The 21,658-nt window shown below is 48.0% G+C and overlaps 1 protein-coding gene across 1 annotated transcript; it reads right to left on the bottom strand.

Moving 5' to 3' along the window:
* Positions 1-9,930: 9,930 nt before the first annotated feature.
* Positions 9,931-21,342, bottom strand: FKBP6 (FKBP prolyl isomerase family member 6 (inactive)). The gene is made up of 8 exons (XM_070485393.1): positions 21,319-21,342; positions 21,111-21,228; positions 20,587-20,676; positions 19,584-19,786; positions 18,271-18,390; positions 11,390-11,584; positions 11,175-11,284; positions 9,931-10,021 (listed from the first exon to the last, which is right to left on the bottom strand). The coding sequence occupies exons 1-8, from the start codon at positions 21,340-21,342 to the stop codon at positions 9,931-9,933; spliced, it is 951 nt and encodes a 316-aa protein (XP_070341494.1).
* Between the last annotated feature and the right edge of the window lie 316 nt (positions 21,343-21,658).

The raw sequence follows: 21,658 nt of genomic DNA, 5'->3' as shown, positions 1-21,658 counted from the left end.
GACCACTGTGGATGCTGTCACAGTGATAGGGCAGGCCACACTCTGGTGAACACACACTTGTCCTACGTGGCAGAGATGATTTTTGCTCACAGCCATTCACTTCCTTTATCTGATAGATCTGAGAACCCTTCTCTGGGTTCTTGAAACTCCTAGGCTCATCCCAGCTCATTTCCGCTCCACCCTGGGTCCGTGACGTCCCCAGCAGAAGCCCACGGAGGGCGGTGAGAAAACCAGGCCGGGCTCCTCATCTTCTCCCTCAAGCATCTCAAGGCAGTGAGATTCTCACTTGATGTTAATTCCTTATTGCTTAGGCTCAGTTCTTTCACTGTTTGTACCCTTGTTTATCTAAATCGGTGTCTGGGATGACATATGCTTGGAGGCAGAGTTTATATACCTAATTATGAACACAAGAAATTAAAAACAGACTGAGCCAACATCTGATGGAAGCTAAGGAAGCACACAGCGAACTGAAAGATCCGATCGCTTTACCCTCCAGATGCTGACACCGAAGCCCAGAGGGGAGATGATGGGGCTGAAGTCACAGCAAGAGAGCTAAGACTGAGAATCCAAATTTCCCACTCCTCAGCCCTGTAATGAATGGCAAAGGGCACTTCAATCATCACTGATTTTGAAGTTTAGAAAAAGGCACCTGGTTATCTCCTGAAATTCTCGCCGATACCTCAGCGCAAAGAACACAGACTCCATCAAAGTAAACCTGAGGAGGAGGCAGCTTTGGGGCCCATTCTGGCTGCCAAGAGAGGATGCAGAGAGAGGTGAAGGGGCCAAAGAAACTCTACCAGGGGAAATGCTTTCCCAGAAAGGGGTATAATGAAAAGGTGCCAACCCAAGTAGAGTTATTTATAGTCACACAACAAAGGGATGACTTCAATGACACCTCCTGAGCTGGGAGAAAAGGCATTTCACAGATATCCAAAAGATCAAGAGACTGTCTAACAGTTTGCCTGGAGAATGACATGGCCCTCATCGGACAACAAGCACATGCCTGCCTGGCCCAGTTACCCTCGAGAAAACAAAACTCCATTTTGAGCAGAAAAAAAAAGTGGAGGTGTTGGGAGAGAAAGAAAAATTAATAAAATATAAAATTAGAAAAATACATTTAAGCATGTTATTATTCATTTAGGACTCAGATAAGTCTAACCGGAGACATGAAATATCTTTCGACTCAATGGTAGATTTGCAAGTCTCTTCTTAATCTCTTTGGGAAGAAGGGATCAAAGAGATTCTCTGTGCAGATCCAGTCACAGACCGTGCGAGATGATGAGCTGCTCCTAGGGTTTCCTGGCCACCCACCAGCCCGGCTCGGACACAGGAAGGCTATTTTGGAACAAGGGAACCTCTGACCCCAGAGGACACCTCTAGCCTCAGCGTTGGCAACCAGGCTCTGTGTGGCGTGCTGCTCCAGGGCTCACTTTGCGCCAACTCTTTGAAGCAGGACTGAGTCCCGGAATCTCAACCACAGGCGTGTACTCTCCACAGCCTGGCCTTTATTTCCACCTGAGCCCCTGAGAGCTGCTTTGACGTCGCAGAAAACATTTTTAAAGTCTGTTAAGACACTCTTTCCCTGGAGCTGGCCAAGCAACATGGCTCAGTCCTCTTAATTCTATCGCTCAAAGGCTCCAGCCTCTCTCAAGCATGGAAAGCAGAGAAGAGGGAAGAAATTCCTACACATCTAAGAGAGAGAGAAACATCCATGGGCACCCAGTGGTAACACTCCAACTGAAGAAAGAAGCTGAATGTATCTCAAGCTTCACATCTCATATGGAGTTTACACTTCAAATCAAATGAAAGTGGTCACAGCTGGTTACACATATGCACAAAGACCTCCACAGGGACAGGCTCTAATCCTCTCAGCTTGATTCCCTCCCCAATCTGTAAAATGGAAATAATTTCTCCCTCAAAGGAACGTTGGGAAGATTAAACAGGTTTACAGACATTACGAAGCACCACAGACACGGAACGATGCTCAGCCTCTAGGAAGAACTGTTAAGAAACCCTTCACCCTGCACACTCCTGCTCACTCATTACAGACCCTGCTGACTCCCGAGGGTCAGATGTAGGCATAACGTGAATTCCAGAGACCATACAGAAAACACTGACGTGTAACTATGTAAATATTCAAAACAAATGGAAGAAGATATTCTAACTTACATAACAGACCTTAAATTCGCATCCTTCACATAAAAAAGTTTTTATAAATCAACAATATAAAAGACCCAAAAGAAGAGTGGACAAAGAATATCAAGAGGCAATTTGCATAAAGGATACAGCTGGCCATTATGTACAAGATGCTGCTCAACTTCACTAGAAATTGGGGATATGCACACTAAAAATGATACAGCACTTGTATCCACTATTTTATTTTATGGGGAAAAAAATCCACCCAAGGAAAATTTGGGAAGCTAGGGTAAGAGACGATACCCAATGCCAAGCCCCTTCCTTCTGGTATTTAAGGATTCTACCTGCTCAGCCTGAAGAATGAGTCAAGCAGCTGCGCCCAGGTACATAGAGCACCTGGTCAACTTTTCCACCTGTTTCATTCTTACATGTGAACAGGCAACCAAGAAACCCCAACCATCTGTGGGAAGTCTACAACAACATGGCAAAGGGAAAGGCCAAAGCAAATAAGCAGAAAAACAGTTCAAAGAAATGTGCAAAAAGGGTCCTTACCTTTCAGAGATACATAGGGAAATACTTGTGGATGAAACGATTTGACTACTAGGATTTGCTTCAAATTAATCCCGCAGTGCTGGGTGGGAGGGCATGGGTGCAGTCAAAGATGAAAACACTGGCTTCATGCTGTTAATTGTTAAAGCTAAAGGGTGAGTCCATGGGGCAGTCACCATACTAGTCTCTCTACTTAAGACTGGGATTTTTCATAATACGTAGAATGTGAAAAGAGACTGGGATACTATGAAAAAGGGAGATCCGAAAAGAGCTTGTGGATTCAAATATTTGATTGCTGAAAGGAAAAAGCCCATGTAAGATTGGAAAATTAAATACATGTCCAGTGGGGGCGGGATTTAAAGAGGCAGAAAAGATAGAGAGGCCCCTGCAGGAGGACCAACAACAGCCTACAGGAGTCCCAGAGCCAGAGGACAGGGAAAGAGAGGGGAAAACGCCATCACAGAAACATTATCAGGGGCCAGCCCTGATGGCCTAGTGGTTAAACTTCAGGGTGCTCCACCTTGGCAGCCCGGCTTCAGTTCCCAGGCGTCACACCACTTGTCTGTCAGCAGCCATGCTGTGGTGGTGGCTCACATGGAAGAACTAGAGGGACTCACGACTAGAGTATACACCTACGTACCGGGGCACCGGGGAGGGGAAAAAAGGAGGAAGATTGGTAACAGATGTTAGCTCAGGGTGAATCTTTCCCAGGGGAAAAAAAAAGAAAAAAGAAATATTATAGAAGAATTCCTTAGCTCTTAAGAACTTGAGCCTCTAGAATTAAGGTGCCCTTCTAAAGGACTTGAGCATCTGGGGGGGCCTGGACACATTATTGTTGTTTCATCTAAAACTTCACAGTAAAGAGATATTAAAAGATTCAAGGCAGAGCAAACAAACCAGATTTCTCAGACATGACATCCAACAGACAGTCTGTCCTCAGACTTGTACCCAGCATCTGGAGTTGACGAGAGGTTCTAGGAGGCGACAGGAAGACTGACGGGAAAGATGAGTTCTGGTGGGGTGCGACAGGAGGGGTCGGAAGGGGGCTGTGAGGCAGGGAGGTCTGAAGGGGAGGCAAGGTTTGAGGGGGCGAGATCTTGTAAGTTGGGGCAGGTCCTAATAGGGACATAGTTCTAATGGGGGAGGGAGCTTCTGACTGGGGCATAGGTTCTAAGCTGGGGGAAGGCTCTTTTCATTTTAAAATCTAGGGGCCAGCCCTGTGGCTGAGTGGTTAGGGTTGCACACTCCACTTTGGCAGCCCAGGGTTTCACTGGTTCGAATCCTGGGCGTGGGGCTAGCACTGCTCATCAGGCCACGCTGAGGCAGCATCCCACACAGCAGAGCTGGGAGGACATACAACGAGGATATACCACTATGTACTGGGGGGCTTTGGGGAGAAGAAGAAGAAAAAAGAAAAAAAAAAAAGATTTGCAACAGATGTCAGCTCAGGTGCCAATCTTTAAAAAAAAAAAAAAAAAGATAAAATCTATACCCAGCCTACATATTTTTAATCAAGTGTGAAATGGCTATATAAAAGCTGGAAAATTTCTCTCTTATACATACAATTTTTATATGTTACTTAAAAATATCAGAACAATGAGGTAAACCAAGAAAAGGGATCCAGGAAATAGTGGATTCAACCCAGGAGATAAAAGAGCTCCCAGAACGGCAGCTGTGCACCAAGCCCACAGGACAATCTGTACCGATGGTTACACAGATAGGGAGATTTCCAAGGGGGAGATCCCTGAGAAGAAAGGAGATTCACAGACTATATGGTACCACAAGTTTTCAAAGAGATAAGGATAAGGTAAACAGTTCAAGAAGAAGAAGAAGAAGAAAAAAGAAATGCAATTAGAAACTGCAGGAAAGACAGAAGCTTAAAAAAAAAAAAGCACGGAGGCCAGCCTGGTGGCATCGTGGTTAAGTTCATGTGCTCTGCTTCAGCAGCTTGGGGTTCACAGGTTTGTATCCCCAGTGTGGACGTACACACCACTCATCAAGCCATGCTGTGGCGGCGTCCCACATACAAAATAGAGGAAGACTGGCACGGATGTTAGCTCAGGGCCAATCTTCCTCAAGTAAAAAGAGGAAGACTGGTTACAGATGTCAGCTCAGGGCCGAGCTTCCTCACCAAAAAAAAAGAAAAAAAAAAGGAAAGCAAAGCATAGCCCTGGCTTTTCAGTTAGTAATATTCTCATCATGCAAAGTGGAGCATGGGAAATATTGTCTTCAGCTTATGAAATCAGACACAGATATAAGTATTATTTCCATTACAATAATTAATAGAGATTCTAAAAGTAGTAATATAACCATAAGGGAGGAAAGAGATGGCATCATATCATATCACAGCAGGAAGTCAACAGATACATGTCCAAAACTGGTAAGAATCCAGAAATGGTGATAGAAACATAGTATTTGGCCATATGGAATACAGAATATTCAGCTATACAGAAGAATCCTCAGAAGAAACAAAAGTTAAAATTGGTTTCCTCTGGTGGACCCTTTGCATGGATTCTTTTTTTCCAGTTGGCGGCTCTGGGCCAGGTGGCCAGAGTGTGAATCCCCAGCTCTAACGCTTACTAGCTTTGTCACCTTGGCAGGTTACTCAGCTTCCTCATGTGTAATTCATCACCCAAAAAACGGAGATAATATCTACATTATAGAGATGTTATGTTAACAATCCACAAACATGTAAAAGAATGCCTGGCATATAAAATGTTTAATAAATATACTTTGATCAAAGTTAATAAAAATAAACTAAGACAAAAATGGTCAGCAATGTTACTGAAACAATCTAGAAGCAAAATATGACAAACCAAAAGCAAAAAAAATAAAACTACGTGAAGGTAAGAGGACCATGTCGGTGAGTCCCCTCGGTCTAACGCTACCAATTGCCTCGTGAGCTCTGTCCAGCTCCGCCTCCTCCGGGAAGCTTTCCCCACCACTCTCAGTGTGTGACATCATCCTGGAACTGCTAATTCTGCGCCGCTCCCCACCACGCCCTGCTCCCCCAACTTAAAGCTGCTTTTCTTCATAATATATAGCTTCGGTCCCTTCCTCCATCACCCACAGGTCACCTTGTAGACCCTTTGGCATTATGGTCACCCTCCTTCAGCTAGATTCCCGTTTGTCACCAGAATTCTTGTGAGAGAAAGCGTTCTCCCGTCTGTCCCACCTGGGAGGCCTCATGCTCCTGCCGCCTTTCCGTCCCTGCTGGTGCTTCTACCTCCAGGCTGTCATCACCTCTCTCACACTTGCCACCTGCCAGAACTTGCACCTCCAATGTGCCCTCCCCAGCCCCTTGAGAACTTTCTTACACAAGCCTGTCAGATCACCTCAGCTCTGAACGCATCTTTGCCCTCCTCTGATACCTGCAGAGCACAGACTGTACTCCCAAGAAAACTGAAATGCCAGGACAATGACCTCAGCTCTGAGCCCCTTGTCTTCTCTGCTCCCCTCCCCCACCCCCACTCCTCCCTCCCTGGGCCCAGTCTGTCCCTCCTTCAGGACTGGCTCAGCAAAGCTTTTCTCTGATCAAGGTATTTCCCCTCATGCACTCCTCTTGTCTACTCTGATTCCACTGATTGTCCTGTCCCCTCCCCCAGCAGAGCACCACCCCCTGCTGACCAGATCTCCTCACCACCGCACAGCACCCCCCATGGTGCCTGAAAACAGGCAGCTCTCAAGGGTTCTTGGGGAAGGCGTGGGTAACGAAGGCGCCGTCTGTGGTGCAGCAGGACCTCCTCCACCCTCCTTCAGGGCACCATTTTCTTTGGAGCCATGCCTTACATTTGGCACCTTCTGGACCAGTGGGCACCAACAGCTTAGCTCCTGGGCCGGGTCTCTCCCACTTCTTTCCCTGTGTGGTTGTTTTCGATGCTGAGTGTAGGACTTCGTACTTCTCTCTACTAGAGGTGCTTTAAGGATGCGAGCTGCCATCCTCTGCAAGTCTGCAAGGGCCTGATGACAAAACATTCGAGTTGGAAGGACAAACAAGGTCATCTAACCTCATACGTCACCCACCTCTAAGGGGCCCTCTAGAGCTGCTCAGACAGAGCCTAACAGGGAATGCCCCAGCTCCCAAGACGACCGACACCCAAACAGTGGGAAAGCTTGGTCTGGGAGCAGGTGCTCCCTGCAAGGCCATTCTCCACAAGCAGCCAACAGCGGCACCTTGTCTGTGTGCTCGCCATGTTGGAAGAGCTTAATGTCACTATGGTAAGACATTTAATTAGTAAATCTTTCATATCAAGCCAAATTTTGTCTTCCTATTAGGTGTTCTTGCTGGTCCCGCCCTTTGGAAACCACAGAATAAACTTCACCTACTGTACATCAACCTCTTACATGGTTGAAAACAGCTGAAGTGCTCACTTTCTCTCTCTTTTCCAGACATCACAAAAGCAGGGCGAAGGTCTCAGACACTAGCATGCCGCGATAGGAAGGACACAACTCAAACACTGAAGATGACAAAGGCACGGAACAGAATTAAGGAAAACGTTAGCACACGACTCCAGTGTTTCCAAACGTGACGGCATCTGTTCTAAGAGCTCCTTGGTGGCCCTGGTGAAATTGCTACTACTGTGGACGGAGCTCGATGAGGTCTCAACCGCGCAGGTAGGTAGAAGATGCCCACTTACGGAAGTCTGACTGCAGCGTACACACACACAGGAATGCTGCCTCCACCGCACTGCAAACCACAGGGAAAGCAGCTTCATGCAGCTTATCAAACATTAGCATGGCCTTTGCTATAAAAACGTTCAAGTCTTCTGATGCACATGAGTTAAAACACTGACCTCTGCCTTGACCTTTTAGATTATTCCCAAGAATACTCCCATCCAGAGGTGTGTGTGTCTACCACGCCCTCTGGAAATCCAAACTAAGGAAAACGATGGTGTGGCAGAACTAGGGACGCGACTGCTCCTTCCGCTGTCGAGAGCCAGCAGCAGGAGGTGCAAGAGAGGCCCAACTCCCCAGGCTGGCAAGTGACCTACTGCTCCGTTACGGCAGGACTGACGGTCACACTCGACAGGGCAGCGAGGGTGGCAACAGCTAAACATCCTCAACAGGCAGCTCCCCATCGTCTCCGTGTGCTTGCTGTTTGGGAACAGCAGCCTTCCTACTGCGGACGATCATGCTCCCCCAGTTCCCACGATGCGGTGCTAGGAAGGGGTGTGCCACTCAGGGGTCTCCACACGCCCCAAACCAGGCCGGAGTCCTGCCTCAGGATCCTGCAAACTGGAGCTACGGTTGGTACAAGAGGAGGAGGGAGACGGGGGCAAGGAAGAGTCCTCTCTTGAGTGGAAAGGCTGTGGAAATGGACGCCTGGCCCTCCTTACGGTGGGAGAGAATTAAGCAGAGAGGAGACTGAGTCCCGGAGGCACTCAGAGCCTCAGGTCTCTAACTGCCTGAGTACTGGATGTTCGACACCTCCTTCGATTCTGTGAGCCACCCCAGCATCCCTTCAGCAAATCTCTTTTTCAGCTGACACCAAAGATGGGTTTCTGTCACTGGCAATAACAAGAGTCCTGCCAGCCAATACAAGAGCTGGCCCGGAAGGCATGGTTTCAAAGATGCTGGTCTGGCATCTCCGCTATTTCATACTTGATCCAACCAGCATTTACTGAGTGCCAATCACGTGCCAGACATGGTTCCAAATGCTCGAAAATACAAAGATGAAAAAGAAATGGCCTCTGATCTCAAAAAATTCAGTCTACTATAACCGAGGCTTAAAGAACAGACTCAAGAGCACACGTGTTCCACCAGAAGTGTCCAACATCTTAGAAGATGAGATGAAGACAGGTCAGCAGTATCGAACATCTTGGAAGACAAGAACAAATTTTAAATGGCTCTAGTTGGTCAAAACTAAGTTGTCAAAAGAATCTAGAAACCTGGACATTTTAAATGACGACCTAGGCACAAGTACAACAGAAAAAAGGGCAGCAGAGAGAATCCCAACAAAACAAAAGCCAAAGTACGTTACAACCTCAGCAGTGGTGGGAGCACGCTCAAGGCCATGTGAGACCCCAGTACAGTCACTGCTGGGGGCAAGAAAAGAGTCCAGACTTAGGAATAGATGCGAAATCATCAGGCTCCAAAGAACCTGACAAACTTAGAAAGCTGAGTAATGACGACGGAGAGGAAGCGCGTTGCCCTGCTGGGTTTTCCAAGGTCTGTTTCTGACACGGAGCTGGAAGAGCTGGATCTTCATTAAATGGCAGAACATGCCAGATCACAGCGCCAGGCCTCCACTTCTAGGGGATCTTAACAGTCGCCAAGCAAGAGAAGTCCTCTGGCTCACGTCTCAGTCCAGAAGACCTGCAAATACTCCAGTGTCCCCAAAAGACCTGAAGGCCAGGGCACAGGGTCAGGGTCAGTGATGAAGGCGACATTTACTTCTGAGACCGACTGGGTGTTTCTGACAGGGCGGGGAGCCGCGGTTTGCAGCCCACTTGTGGAAACATCTGGGATGAATGGGCCTTTTCACTGCCCTCTCCCCTCAAGCCTCTTTTGTGGAGAGATGAAGGTGGCAACAAAGGAGAGATTTATCACCAAGAGCCCATTCGGCAGCTGTTTCCTTGTTGTCCCTTGTTTAACTTCTCTCAAGAGAGCGGAGTTATCTCGCCGGCTAAGCAGGTGTTTAAGGCAGGTGATTTTGTTTCCATTAATTTTCTGCAGTAACAGTAAACCAGACCGGAGAGCTAGCTCAGGCACCGCGGGGAACCTTAACCCTGTGCCTGCTGACTCAGCGGGCAGCACTGAGGAGCGGCGGCCCACCGCAGCCCTCGACCTCTAGATTTTGTCTTTAACAATCTGTTAAATGTAAAGTGAGGTTGGAGGCTTCCAGGTTTTCAGGAAAAAACAGATTAAGAAAAGCATTACTCTTCATTTCAAAGCCCAGATAAACCATCACATTAATGACCATATTCATGGTTTCATGTTCCAAGCTACTATGAGGGAGAGGTTAACAGAAATTTCTTTTTTTTTAATTGAAAGCTTAAGGCTTCCCAAACCTATACATTTAACTCCAGCTCTGGATGGACTTTCTGATCTTCTCCAGGAGAAGGCCCCTGTCTGTGCCTTCTGCACTATAACTGTGTCATTAGCTTCAGCAAGGAATTTGTCTACTCTTCTCGCCCATCCTCAGCTGCAGACAGGTACCGTTCACTAGCGCTGAGGAGGACCACCGTACTTCTACAGACTGCTCAAAACCCCAAAGCCTTTTATGCTCCAGCCCTTTGGTTACCTTCAGTTTTCTCCTACTGCAGAGTCATCATCACAAGGGGCAAACATTCGGTGGCACATTTCTTTCTCTTTATCCGTGTAGTCCTTGTAACAGCTACAGAGAGAAACACACTGGTTAGAGAAGGCCTGTGTTTGTAGGAGGTGACACCTGGTGGCTAGAATTCTCCACTCAGGACCAAAAATGCTGAAAATCCAGCAGGCCTTGAACTGAGTGAGGAGGGGGTGGAAGCCACGCTGGGGGGGTCGGGGAGACAGGCCAGGCTCCCCAGGGGTGCTCAGGAAGCCCTCAGACAAGCAGCCCACCATCAGAAAAGACAGTAGCCTTGATGGCGGGGAGCCACTGTTGGGGAGGCTGCCAGGCTGAATGTCGCCAAGTGACCCTCACACAATGGCCTCTAACTTATCTTGAGATTTTCTTGCTAAAGAAGGGTCAGATTTCAAAATTCCTACATCTAACCTGACGGGATACTTTTAAATACCAGAAAGGAAACTGCTGGACAGTCCTAAAAGGCCTGACATGTAACAAAGGAATCCAAATACATGAGGCGCACACACTTCAGACTTTTTTAATGTCAAGAAAGCAATCTGGATTGAATATTTAATGTCAACAGGAGCAGAGAATCTCACCAATACAGAATAACAAAGAAATACCTAAAAAACAATAGAAATATTACAAAGGTCACTGCATTATGGGTGACTCCTGTGTGTGTGTGGATATTTTCAAAGTTTTCTACAACGAACACAGAACTGCTGTAATCAGAAGAGGTTACATTACCAAAGGGCCAGTACAGATGTCACTTGGGTAACAAGAAAGTCCCCTCTGGGTGTGAATCAGACCTGAATGACCCATTTCAGATCAAACCAGGATCTCCAAGACCCCCTTCCGCGCTCAGCTGAGAACAGTGCTTCTCCGCTGGCGGTAGGTAGGGAAGAGTACCCAAAGGCCCTTTTTAAGCAGTTTGCTGGCTCACCCTTTGAGATGTGCTAATTTGGGGCACGGGAAGAGGGAACAGGGAGGCGGGAAATGATCCAGGCGTGTAGTTTGGACATTTGTCCCACCTTGCCTCTGCCGCTGGGAGCTGCTGACTTAGAGCACTGAGAACTTCCTGAAGCCAGCTCCAGGGGGCGCCGCCTCACAACGCGCGCCGGCCACACTCCCAGACAGCCCTTCGCCCAGGTGGACGGACGGACCTGCGGGCGCATCACACCTCTCTTCCTGTTCGCACTCCCACAAACACATATCTCACCTGGCCAGTTTCTTCAGCTCATTATTGATGTCATGATTGAAGGGCTGTGCCTTCTGGGCTTGGACTAGAAAATCCCGGGCCTTCTGATACTCAGTCATCAGGAGACAGGCCTGTCAAAGGTCAGAATCTTAACAACACACTTAAGTCAGGAAAGACAGCATTTCTGCAGTGCCCAAATGCAGCTTTCATTCCCAAGTCCCTGCCCTCCAACGCACCTGTCCACAGCGAAAGAGGGCCTTGGCATTCTTCTGGTCAATGACCAGAGCCTGCTCCCCATAGCGCAGGGCCGTGGTGGGTCGCTCCAGCTTCAGGTACGTAAAGGACAGGTTGAGGAGAACAAGAAGCTTGGCGGCCTCCACCAGGTGCTGCTCCTCAGGGGGTGCCGACCGCCGATGGAGAAGCAACAAGGCCTGCGGAGAGGAAGGACGGGTGGCAAGGTTAGCGACACAATATTATGCACAGAAAACTAAGAATCCACCAAAAACTATTAGAACTAAAAAATGAGTTCAGCAAAGTTGTAGGACACAAGCTCAAGACATGAGAGTTAGTCATATTTGTATACTCTAGCAATAATCCAAAAATGAAACTAAGCAAATAACTCCATCTACAATAGCATCACAAATAAGTAGCAATAAATTGAAAACATATGCCTTGTACACTGAAAGCTACAAACCATTGTTGAAAGAAATCAAAGAAGATCCAAATAAATGAAGACATCTCACATTCATGGATCACAAGACAATGTTGTAAGATGGCAATATTCCCCAAATTCATCTACGGGTTCAACGCAACCACTAGCAAAAGTTCAACCACCTTTCTTGCAGAAATGGTCAAGCTGATCTGAAAATTCAATGAGCTACCACTTCACACCCACTAGGATGGCTCTAATTTAAAAAATAGAGAATACATTTTGGTGAGGAACCCTTGTATTGGTGGGAATGTGAACTCCTGTAGCCATTATGGAAAACAGTTTGGCAGTTTTTCAAAAAGTTAACATGGAGTTACCATATGACCCAGCAACTGCCCTCCTAGGTACACACCCAAGAGAACTGAAAAGTCTACACAAAAACGTGCATACAGATGTTCATGCAACATTATTCACAACAGCCAAAAAGAGGAAACAACACAAATGTCCACCAAGTGATAAATGGACAAGCAAAAGGTGGTCGGATCCACACAACAGATTATTCAGCCTTAAAAAGGAATGCAGTTTGGTAGACGCTACAACATGGGTGAACCTTGAAAACATGCTAAGTGAAAGGAGCCAGTCACAAAAAGACAAATATTGTATAACTCCACTTATGAGTATCTGTGATAAGCAAATTCACAGAAAGCAGAAGAGAGGCTACCGGGGGCTGAGGAGAGGGGAATGGCGATTATTGTTTAATGGGTAAGGAGTTTCCACTTGGGACGATAAAAAAGTTCTGAAAATGGGTACTGGTGATGGTTGCACAATATTGTGAATGTACTTAATGCCATTGGGTATATACCTAAAAATGGTTAAAATGGCAAATTTTATGTTACGTATATTTTACCACAATTAAAACACAAATACTTTTTAAAAAGGAATGAGGTACTAATACACGCTACAACATGGGTGAGCCAGACACAAAGGACCATATATTTGATGACTATTTACAAGAAATAGCTAGAATAGGCAAATCCATAGAAAAAGAAAGTAAAGCAGGAGTTGGCAGTGGGTATGGGGAAAATGGCGAGTACCTGCTAATGGGTACGGGGTTTCTTTTTGGGGTGATGAAACGTTCTGGAATTAGATAGTGGTGATAGTTGCACAACTTGTGAATATGCTAAAAACCACTAAACTATATACTTTAAAAGTGTGAAATGTATGTGAATCATATCTCAACAACAACAGTAAAGGAAAAGAGCCATGAAGGCAGAGTCTGCGTAGTGTGAATGTGGCTAATAGAGAAGACTCCACTTGGAAGATGCTGGAACCTGGAAATATGTCAGAAGATGGTATTTTAGGCAGACAGTGATGAGCCCTCCTTTGTCTTCCCTTTCATCTCTCCGCCTGGGCATCCATCACACAAGTTCCTGTCAGTCGCCCTCACACCATCTGCACTGATTCAGGTCCCCTGTCACCAACCAGGCTCCCACCGCACCCTGCTCCCACATCTAAGCTGAGTCATGAAGCAACCTGCCCCCGGAGACGGTCTTCCACAAGGCACCGGTACCAGCCATTCTCATTAGTAACCAAAACTGAAATGAACACTTTCTCTCTCAGTTATTCCTGTTTTTAAGATTTTCTCAGACCACAAAGCATGAAGCAATGCCATTCTTCATTTCCTTCGTTACTTATATATAAAACTTCATCAAGTCTAATCACGCATTTTTAAAAAATATTTCCAGAATTTTCTTCAATTTGCACAACTCACACTATCTTAAACACATTCCTGGATCCCTGCAAGGCTGTCAGCTGCCACCCACCTGGCACAAGGCCTGACACGGTCAGACACTCACTAACGGAGTCTGCCCCTTCGACACGTCCTGCACGTGGCAGTGTGCTGGCGAGTGTGCAACAACCAGCTCCTGTGGGAGAAGGGGCCCGGTAGTGTCTGCCTATTCCTGTGGGGTCATTGTTCCCACCGTGGCCGATTTCAAGCTCCCAAAGTAACACTAACCAGCGTCAAAAATTCCTGAACGTTTTACAGCTGGCTCCCGTGAACCCAGCACGCCGCGCCCAGCATGCTACTAACTAGCGCCCCTTCCCCAGATATTACTTTTATCAACTCCCTCTCCTCCAGTGGGTCCCTTCTATCCTCTTCATGAAGTCCAAAGCCACCCATGTATGTTTAAACACCTTCCCGAATGCAGTTCCCTCGCCTGTTTCCCTGCTACGCTTCCACCGTAAGCTGTGTTTGAGACGAGGTCTCCACCGGGCCCGAGGAGGCTCTGCTCACCTCTGTACCTTTGCTCATTCTTTCCTCCTGCCCGGAGTTACTCTCCTCCTCTCTGTCTGTCTGCCATTTTATCCCTCTAGATTCATATCAAGTGCCATTTCCTCTAAGAAGCCGCTACTAGATGCTCTAGCCCCAAAAAGCTTCCTCTTCTCTTAAAAGCTCCAGCACTAGGTACCACAGGTATGCCTTAGTTGTCTGGGCTACACTTTGTCTTCCTAGCTAGATCAAAATCCTTTGAGACAAGGACCCTGCCTGATACTTGTGTGTGTCCCACACAGGGCTGAGCAAAAGCCTGGAAACAAAGTGGCGCTCAATCAATGCTCATCTGCTTCTCTAAAGACTGAGGACATTTCTAAAAAGATATGCAAAGCTTCTGGCTGAGCGAGGCTGACTTCACACACATCCTCTGCTCTCTCTTGCCCTAAGGAGCAGAAAGGCGTTGTCCAAGAACAACCGATGGGGAGGGGACCAGTAACGAAGCTGACATGTCAGGGCGACGGCAGCATCGTGACCCACTTGGCAGAGCCAAGCACCAGCATACGAGGGGCTGGTCTGCAGCTCGGAGCCCTGACAGCTCTGGGAACCAACGGAACTAGGAGTCAGAGCTTTCTGAGGGTAGAAGCGGGGCTGAATAAAGGAGGACAGGGTGAATGTTCCCTCCCCCTCCCTGTCCCTATGCGTCCAGATGGCCACCCCATCCCAAAACTCAGGAATCAGGAAGTCTATTTTCTGGAGAAACGGAACCCAAGGGCTCTCGACTCAGGGAGAGCAGACAGAGCAGAGGGCAAGAAGGAGGAATACTGATAATGGGTATTAGAGGACAGTCTCAATGACAGCCACTGTGACCCTCTCTCCTGTTCCTTGGCTCAGCTCCCAGAACACTGGTAGCCAGGCATTTACACTGAGCAGACGCAGGAGAGGTGAGCGCCCCCCAGAGAAAACGCTGCACACGCATGCATGCTGACCCAGTGCTATCTGACAGCACTGCTGTCTGCCCCACCAAGCCCCAGAGTTTCCAGTCTACTTCTGATGCTCTTTCAAACCCCAGAGGACAGTCAGAGATCACCAGACATTTGAGGAAAGCTCCTGTGGGAGAGGTGGCCTCCTGTCTTGTAGAAGCAGTTCTCCCCTTCTTCCACAGGGAGAGGATTTTCTTGCTGGGCACAAACTCAACCAGAATATAGATATTTGCTAGCCTTCTTTGCAGCTGGTTCTGGCCAGGAGAAAAGCTTCTGGAAAACATAACTCAGTATGAGTGTCATAGATACATGCCTTCAGCCCTCTCGCCCCTCCTGCTGCTTGGAACTTAGAGGCCCCCATCCTGACCCACAAGCGCAGGGTCCCCCACCAGAAATGGGAAGACAGTAAGACAGAAGCAGCCCGGGGACCTGAGAACACTGCGGAGCACAAACCAACCAGCCCCTGTGGGTACACCTCAAGCACTTCACATGAGAAAGGAGGACCTGTCTTTAGGTCACTGCTGTTATCAGTCTCTGTGACTCGCCACCAAACCGAATATAAAAAGACAGTCTCTAATGGACAGAAAAATCAAGCATAAAAAGAATTGAGATTTTAAAAAATCTCAGATGCAGAGGGAAGAAAACAATTATAATCAATGTCTAAAGAGATAAGATAATGTACGCATGAAAAAAGAACAGAAGGCTGGAAAAAGAAAACAAAGAGCCCTTCAAAGTTAAAGAAAAACTCAGAGATGGCAAATAAAGTCAAGGAAAGCTCCCATACAGTGGAACAAAAAAGAGAAAAGATGAAAATTGGGAGGGAAAAAAAAAGGAAAACTAGAAGGTCAATTCAGGAAGTCTGATAGTCAACTAACAAGGAGTTCCAGAAAAAGCAGAAAACAGAAACGAGAGTAAATTATCAAAGAAATAGCTCAGGAAAGTATCTGAGAGCTGAGGATGAATTTCATGAATGAAATGATTCACCAAGGGCACAGTACAAGTTTAAAAATACCCTCACATTCCCCACTGAAAAATTTAAGAACACCATAGGAAAAAAGATCCTTAAATCTCTACTGAAAAAAAAAGGTCACATATAAAGGAACAGCAACCTAAATGGTAGCAGACTTCTTAATAGCAATTCTGAAAGCTAGAACAGAATATTCTTCCTCAAAATCTGAGGGATGGTGACAGCATCCTAGAATTCTATACTCAGTTTTATGCTACTTATTAAATGTGAGGTAAATACAAAGTATAAGAATATTTTTAGACATGCAAGGGAGTAAACTGAGCGAAACAACAGGAAATCCACAAAAGAGAATCACAGGGCAGCCCCAGGACAAGAGCTGTGCAGGGCCCAGAGCGCTCCCATCTGACTCAGGGCTCCAGTGGGGACATCCCCCAAAAAACATGGGACTGTTGGACACCGAGGCCTGATCACATGGAGAATAGCGGGGAAAGGGGCTTTCCACTACTGTAGGAAAGTTCTGGAAGAAACAGTGATAGGTACAGAGAAAACTAGCCCAAAAAGAGGCAACTCAAGGGCAAAAAGGGGATGCTGCGCCTGGAAGAGGTGTAAGCGGAGGACGCGCGGCTCAGGCATCCATCATACAACCTCAATAACGTGAAACAACAGTGACTTTCAAAATGATCCCTTAATACTGGGAAGACAGAAGAAGTGAGCGCGACAGTGAGAACTGAAGACTCACCTTCTATCACGAGAAACAAAGACTGTTAAAAAGAGCAACTGAAGCATGCCATTTATAAATGGAGAACACAGCAGATACAGTTAAAAGTGACTGCCACAGGGAGCAAAACTAGGAAACGGGACTAACCCTGGAAGGAGTAAAGGGGTCTGTTTTTTATGGGAAAAACTTTTTTCAAGTGAGCAGGTGCTCACTCAAGCAGCTTTGCAAAGTAATAGCATCCGTGATTCAACCTGTGAGCCAGAACCTGTACCTTCCAAGTGGAAGAACCTGATTTTGTCAGCATTCCAAAAGAGACAAGCACATGCACGCCCCCACGCCCCCCGCCCCATCTCTCAAGCAGGTTCCCATAAAGCGAATGTGGCAGATATGCTGTTAGCTGCTTACCCAGTACCCATTTCCCTCCTCCTCTAACAGAGCCTCCTTCCACTCAAAGCAGTAACGTACTAATTAAACCACATTTTCCAGCTTCCAATACAGCTAAGGGCGACCCTTTAACGTGAGTCTGGCCAATGAAGTGTAAGGGAAATCACCAGGTGAAGGAGGTACTTCTGGAAAGTTCTTAACATAAATACATCAGACTCCTCTCCCCTCCTTTCTTCCTGCCCAGATGACCACGTGATGCTATAGCCTGAACGACCACCTTGGGAGAAAACAAAGACAACAGGAACACATTTAAGGGTAGCTGAGCAGAAAGACGGAAGGAACCTGGATTGCTAATGGCTCTGGAACTGACACACCCGCCTTGGCTGCCTCCCTCCTCATGTGAGGGAAAATTAAGTCTCTAGTCGATTTAAAGCACATGCGGTTTTCAGGATTCTGCTGCTTGCAGCTGAAAGCAAGTCATGAATGATTTAGGCTCAGTATGCAGATGAGACAATGAGAACGCCCCTACACTCTAAACTCCGTCCTGTTGGCTTCTAGAACCAGGGCATGGAGTTTGGCACACTGAAAGTGCTCATAATATTTGCTGAAGGAGTTACAAGGCAAACGGTGAGTTCCTGTCAGCATAACCTGCTCGAGAAGCCACGTCACAATCAGAAGCTGAGTGAGAACGGAGTCACCTCGGAGAGCCAGGTGAATCTCCACTGTCAGAGAGACATGAAATGAAGAGGCAAACGAAGGGAGAAATCAGCTGGCAGAGGACCTAACACTGGGAAGATTTTTAAAAACTCTTTATTGAAGTATATGTGTATATACATACACACAGATACGTGCAAATTTATACACACACACAAGTACAAAAATAAGTGTACAGCTCAACAGCTCAATGAATTTTCACTGCCTGAGCACGCCCATGTGACCACATCCAGATCCACACCCAGAACATTACCAGGCTCCTTCAAATCCTGGGTCCCCTCTCTTAGTCATTAGCTCTCTGGCACAAGGATTTTTTAATGAGATTTTTCTCAATGGCTGCATATGACCAGGGAAGACCAGGGAAAGAGACAAAGTCTATCTTTCAAACAAGGAAGTTTCAGGGTCTAAACCTATCCTTTGAAAGTCTTACCCGTTTATACCTCACTTTGGCGTCATAGAAACGATTTTGGCGGAAAAGGTAGTTGCCAAACTCCCGTTCAGTAGCTGCCACTTTCAGGACCTTCTGAAGTGGAAATTGATCTTGTTGCTCCTGAGGACCAAAGACAAGGACACCAGTGAGGAAACAAAGCCACAAAACCACGATGCAAGCGTGACCACAGCTCTAGTCCTCCTACAGATTGTGGGCTTCTGTCTACTGCCGTGTGTGCGCCAGGTGCCTCTGCAGAGGTCATCTCCGTGAATCCCAACAGAGGCCACAGCAGGTCGGTGTCATTACTGCCCCTGTTATACAGACTAGAGCCAAAGGGAGATCTCCTTCTGTAGTCCTCCCAGAGGTGCTCCCTAAAGCGGCAGTTTGCCATGGGTTTAGGAACTGATCGAACTTGCTGAGCACAGAAATCAGGACTCACGACTACCACTTATCCAGCGGGCATTTACCAGGTGTGGTCTGCCCAGGGCCCTGCTGGTCCTTACGGCCATGATGCTCTACACTGGGTATACGTGACAATCACCCAAACCACCTCTTTTTACACACAGATGTCTCAGCACCACACGCCAAGGACCTCTGTTTTGTGGGAAGATGAGAAAAGGGTAAGATCCTTCACTTGGGGTGCGACAGTTTAGCTGGGGAGGCATCATATACAGATGTCATCCTGAGGTGGACATCTCAGGCCACATATACAGTCTGTGTGAGACAGCATGACAAAGAATGCATACGATGCTGATGAGATGAGAAGCCCTGTCTCTATGGGATGTCTTAAGGGAAAGGCTACGAAGAAAAGGCAACATTTAATTTATGACCACAGAGGCCATATATCCCAATTTGCCTGAGACTGTCCCAGTTTACACCTGATGTCCTCATATCCCATCCAGTTAACAGTCCCTTTTCACTCACAAGCGTCCTGGCTTGGACAGCAAATTATATGGTCACCCCAGTTCAGACCTACACTTGACTTGCTGGAAACCAAACAGTGTTGGGAAGGAAACGTTCACTGACTTGCAGGAAGAACTAGGCAAAGGGTGACTGAAAGATCGGCTCAAACTGCTGGTCCATAACAAACCTACAGCTTGACCTTGGCCTAGAACATTCACCCACGTGCAAGAGTCATTACTAAGCTGGACAGGTACTAGAAAGTGGGGGAACTCCTCCACCACCACCACGCAGGAGCCTGGGGATGGACCCTGGGGCAGAGGGCCCTCAAAGGACAGGATAATTATCAAACACACAAACCCCTCCCCCTCCCCCCGTCTCTAAAGGGCTGTCATCTGTGCTCCAGAACTTACGGCCGAGAGGGCACAGAACTTGTCTGACTCAGCAGAGTCCAGGAAGTCAAGCAGCTCGATCTCGAACAGAACGGTGGTGTTTGGGGGTATCAACGGTGGGCAGCCCAGCGTTCCATAAGCATAGGTCGGTTTGAACAGAAACCTGGCCAGCTCCCCTCTCCGCATGCTCAGAAGGCCCAGCTCCATGCCCCAAAGGGTAATATCTGCAGGAAGGGGTAAAGAGCCGGAAGCTTGCCTGCGTCCTGTTCCGATGCTATCGATTGCTTCCCCCTTCAAGTCCAAATCTCTCCACGATATTCCCAGCCTTCTGGATGGTGGTCCTAAGTTGCTTTCCAGGCTTGTTTCTGACGACCACCACCATTCCTAAACTCTCCCTTCCCCGGGCTCTGCACCATTCTGGCCTCACCATCTTTGCTCATGCAGTTCCTTCTTCCTGCAATGTCTTCCTCACCCCACGCCCAGTTCTACCCTGACTGAAATCTTATTCAAACTGCCTGGCTCATTGAAAATGCCTCCTCTTCCACGAAGCCTTCCCTGATCTTCCCAGCTGGAATTAACTGTGCCTTTACTAAAGCACTCCCACAACACTGCTTATACCTCCCAGGCACTCATCCAACTCTTTCAGGTTAGTCCTGTGGATGCAGATCAGTCTCCTCCACCACAGTGGCCAAGATGTTCTAATCACTTGATTATCCTCTTTTCATTGTACATTGTAGGTAGTAAGCATTCAATACATGTCTACTTAATATATGAACATAGAAAAACGCAAGGCCTGATGCTCAAGTCTGGAATGCAAACATAAGCTTGCCAGGTGGGCCATCTCCCAAATACCTAGGTCTCCAAAGAGAACATGGGAGAGAACACAGCTGGTTTAGCAAAAACCCAGCCTCAGACAAACCAACTCCAAGAATCTGGGCTCTGGCCAGTTTTTCAGTCCCGGGGCACCGTCCCTCATCAGCTCCCCGAGCAACCCCTTCTTTTCTGGCTTCTAACCGGAACTCACCCTCTCCAAGCTTCATCAGCCGAGGAGTCTTCCTGAAGCAATTGGAATCAAAAGGCTTGTCCATGTGCTCCAGATAGCCAGAATATTTCACTAGGACAGAAGAGAGACACACTGTGAGGAAGATGGACCAAAGATACCCACATCTCTATATCAAATCTAATTGTCACAGAAAAAAAATGGACTTGGATGCGCTTAAAACGCCCCTAACCTCGAGGGATAGAAAAATCCTTGCTCTGCATTTGGATGCCTGCCCTTTGGCTCTGAGGATGGAGAGCCTGGCTGCTGGGCCCCGGAGTGTCCCTTGCTCACAGTGGCCTCACGCAAAGGGAAGATGGGTTCCCTTGCTTTCTCTTAAGTCAGATTTTAAGAAAGCAAGTTCCACCCTATAAAATATATACACATTTTTGGAAACACAGCCTTCCCTCCTTCCCTGGATCAAGGGCAGGGAAGCTGGCTACCCGGTGACCCCAGTCTGTCTGCATCGCCAGCTTCCCGAGGACAGAGGTCCCAGGCGCAGGGGGTACCTAGCACTGAGGCATCCGGCGTCACCAGCTCGCCGGCCCCCTCTCGGATGACGTCCTTCAGCACGCCCCGGTCCCCGGAGATGTCCAGCATCCTCTGACTCAGCCGCTGGTACGGAGACTTGGGGGGAACGAAACAGCAGACCTCAGAGCCCTAGGGTCACGCCCCGACTGCGGCGCCCCCACCACCTCCCCGGCCCTGGGGCCTCACCTGGCCGGGGGCGCTGCCCCCCATCTCCGCGCGGTCCGCGGCCCAACCCCGGCGGTCACTCGGAGGTTCCAGAAGGTGTGACGCAGCTGCCTTTTTATACCCGGCCGTCTGCCTCCGCCGGCGGCATTCCGGCCGGGAGCGCGAGGGGGCGCGCAGCCCTTCGCTCCAACCGCCGCCAACGGCCGGCCAACGGCGGGCGCCCGAGCACGTGACAGCGGCACGAGGAGCCCTGTGTGGCACTTGCCGGAATGCTCGGAGGGTGATGGAGCGCGTGAGAAGCACGGCAGGAGCGTGATGGGGCCTGTCCCGAGAATATGCGCAGCGTGATGGGGCACGTGGC

Source organism: Equus asinus, chromosome 14 (assembly GCF_041296235.1).
Source record: "Equus asinus isolate D_3611 breed Donkey chromosome 14, EquAss-T2T_v2, whole genome shotgun sequence".
NCBI classification, from domain to species: Eukaryota; Metazoa; Chordata; class Mammalia; order Perissodactyla; family Equidae; genus Equus; species Equus asinus.
This window is presented reverse-complemented; position numbering and strand designations above follow the sequence as displayed.

What these genes read in the sequence shown, in the direction of transcription:
- FKBP6 (XM_070485393.1), bottom strand. Translation starts at nt 21,342, where the DNA reads ATGGGGGGCAGCGCCCCCGGCCAG. An exon ending in GGGGCAGCGCCCCCGGCCAG is followed by an intron (nt 21,229 to 21,318) that starts GTGAGGCCCCAG and finishes GTTCCCCCCAAG; the next exon opens with TCTCCGTACCAGCGGCTGAG. An exon ending in GAGCTGAAGAAACTGGCCAG is followed by an intron (nt 10,022 to 11,174) that starts GTGAGATATGTG and finishes TTCTCTCTGTAG; the next exon opens with CTGTTACAAGGACTACACGG.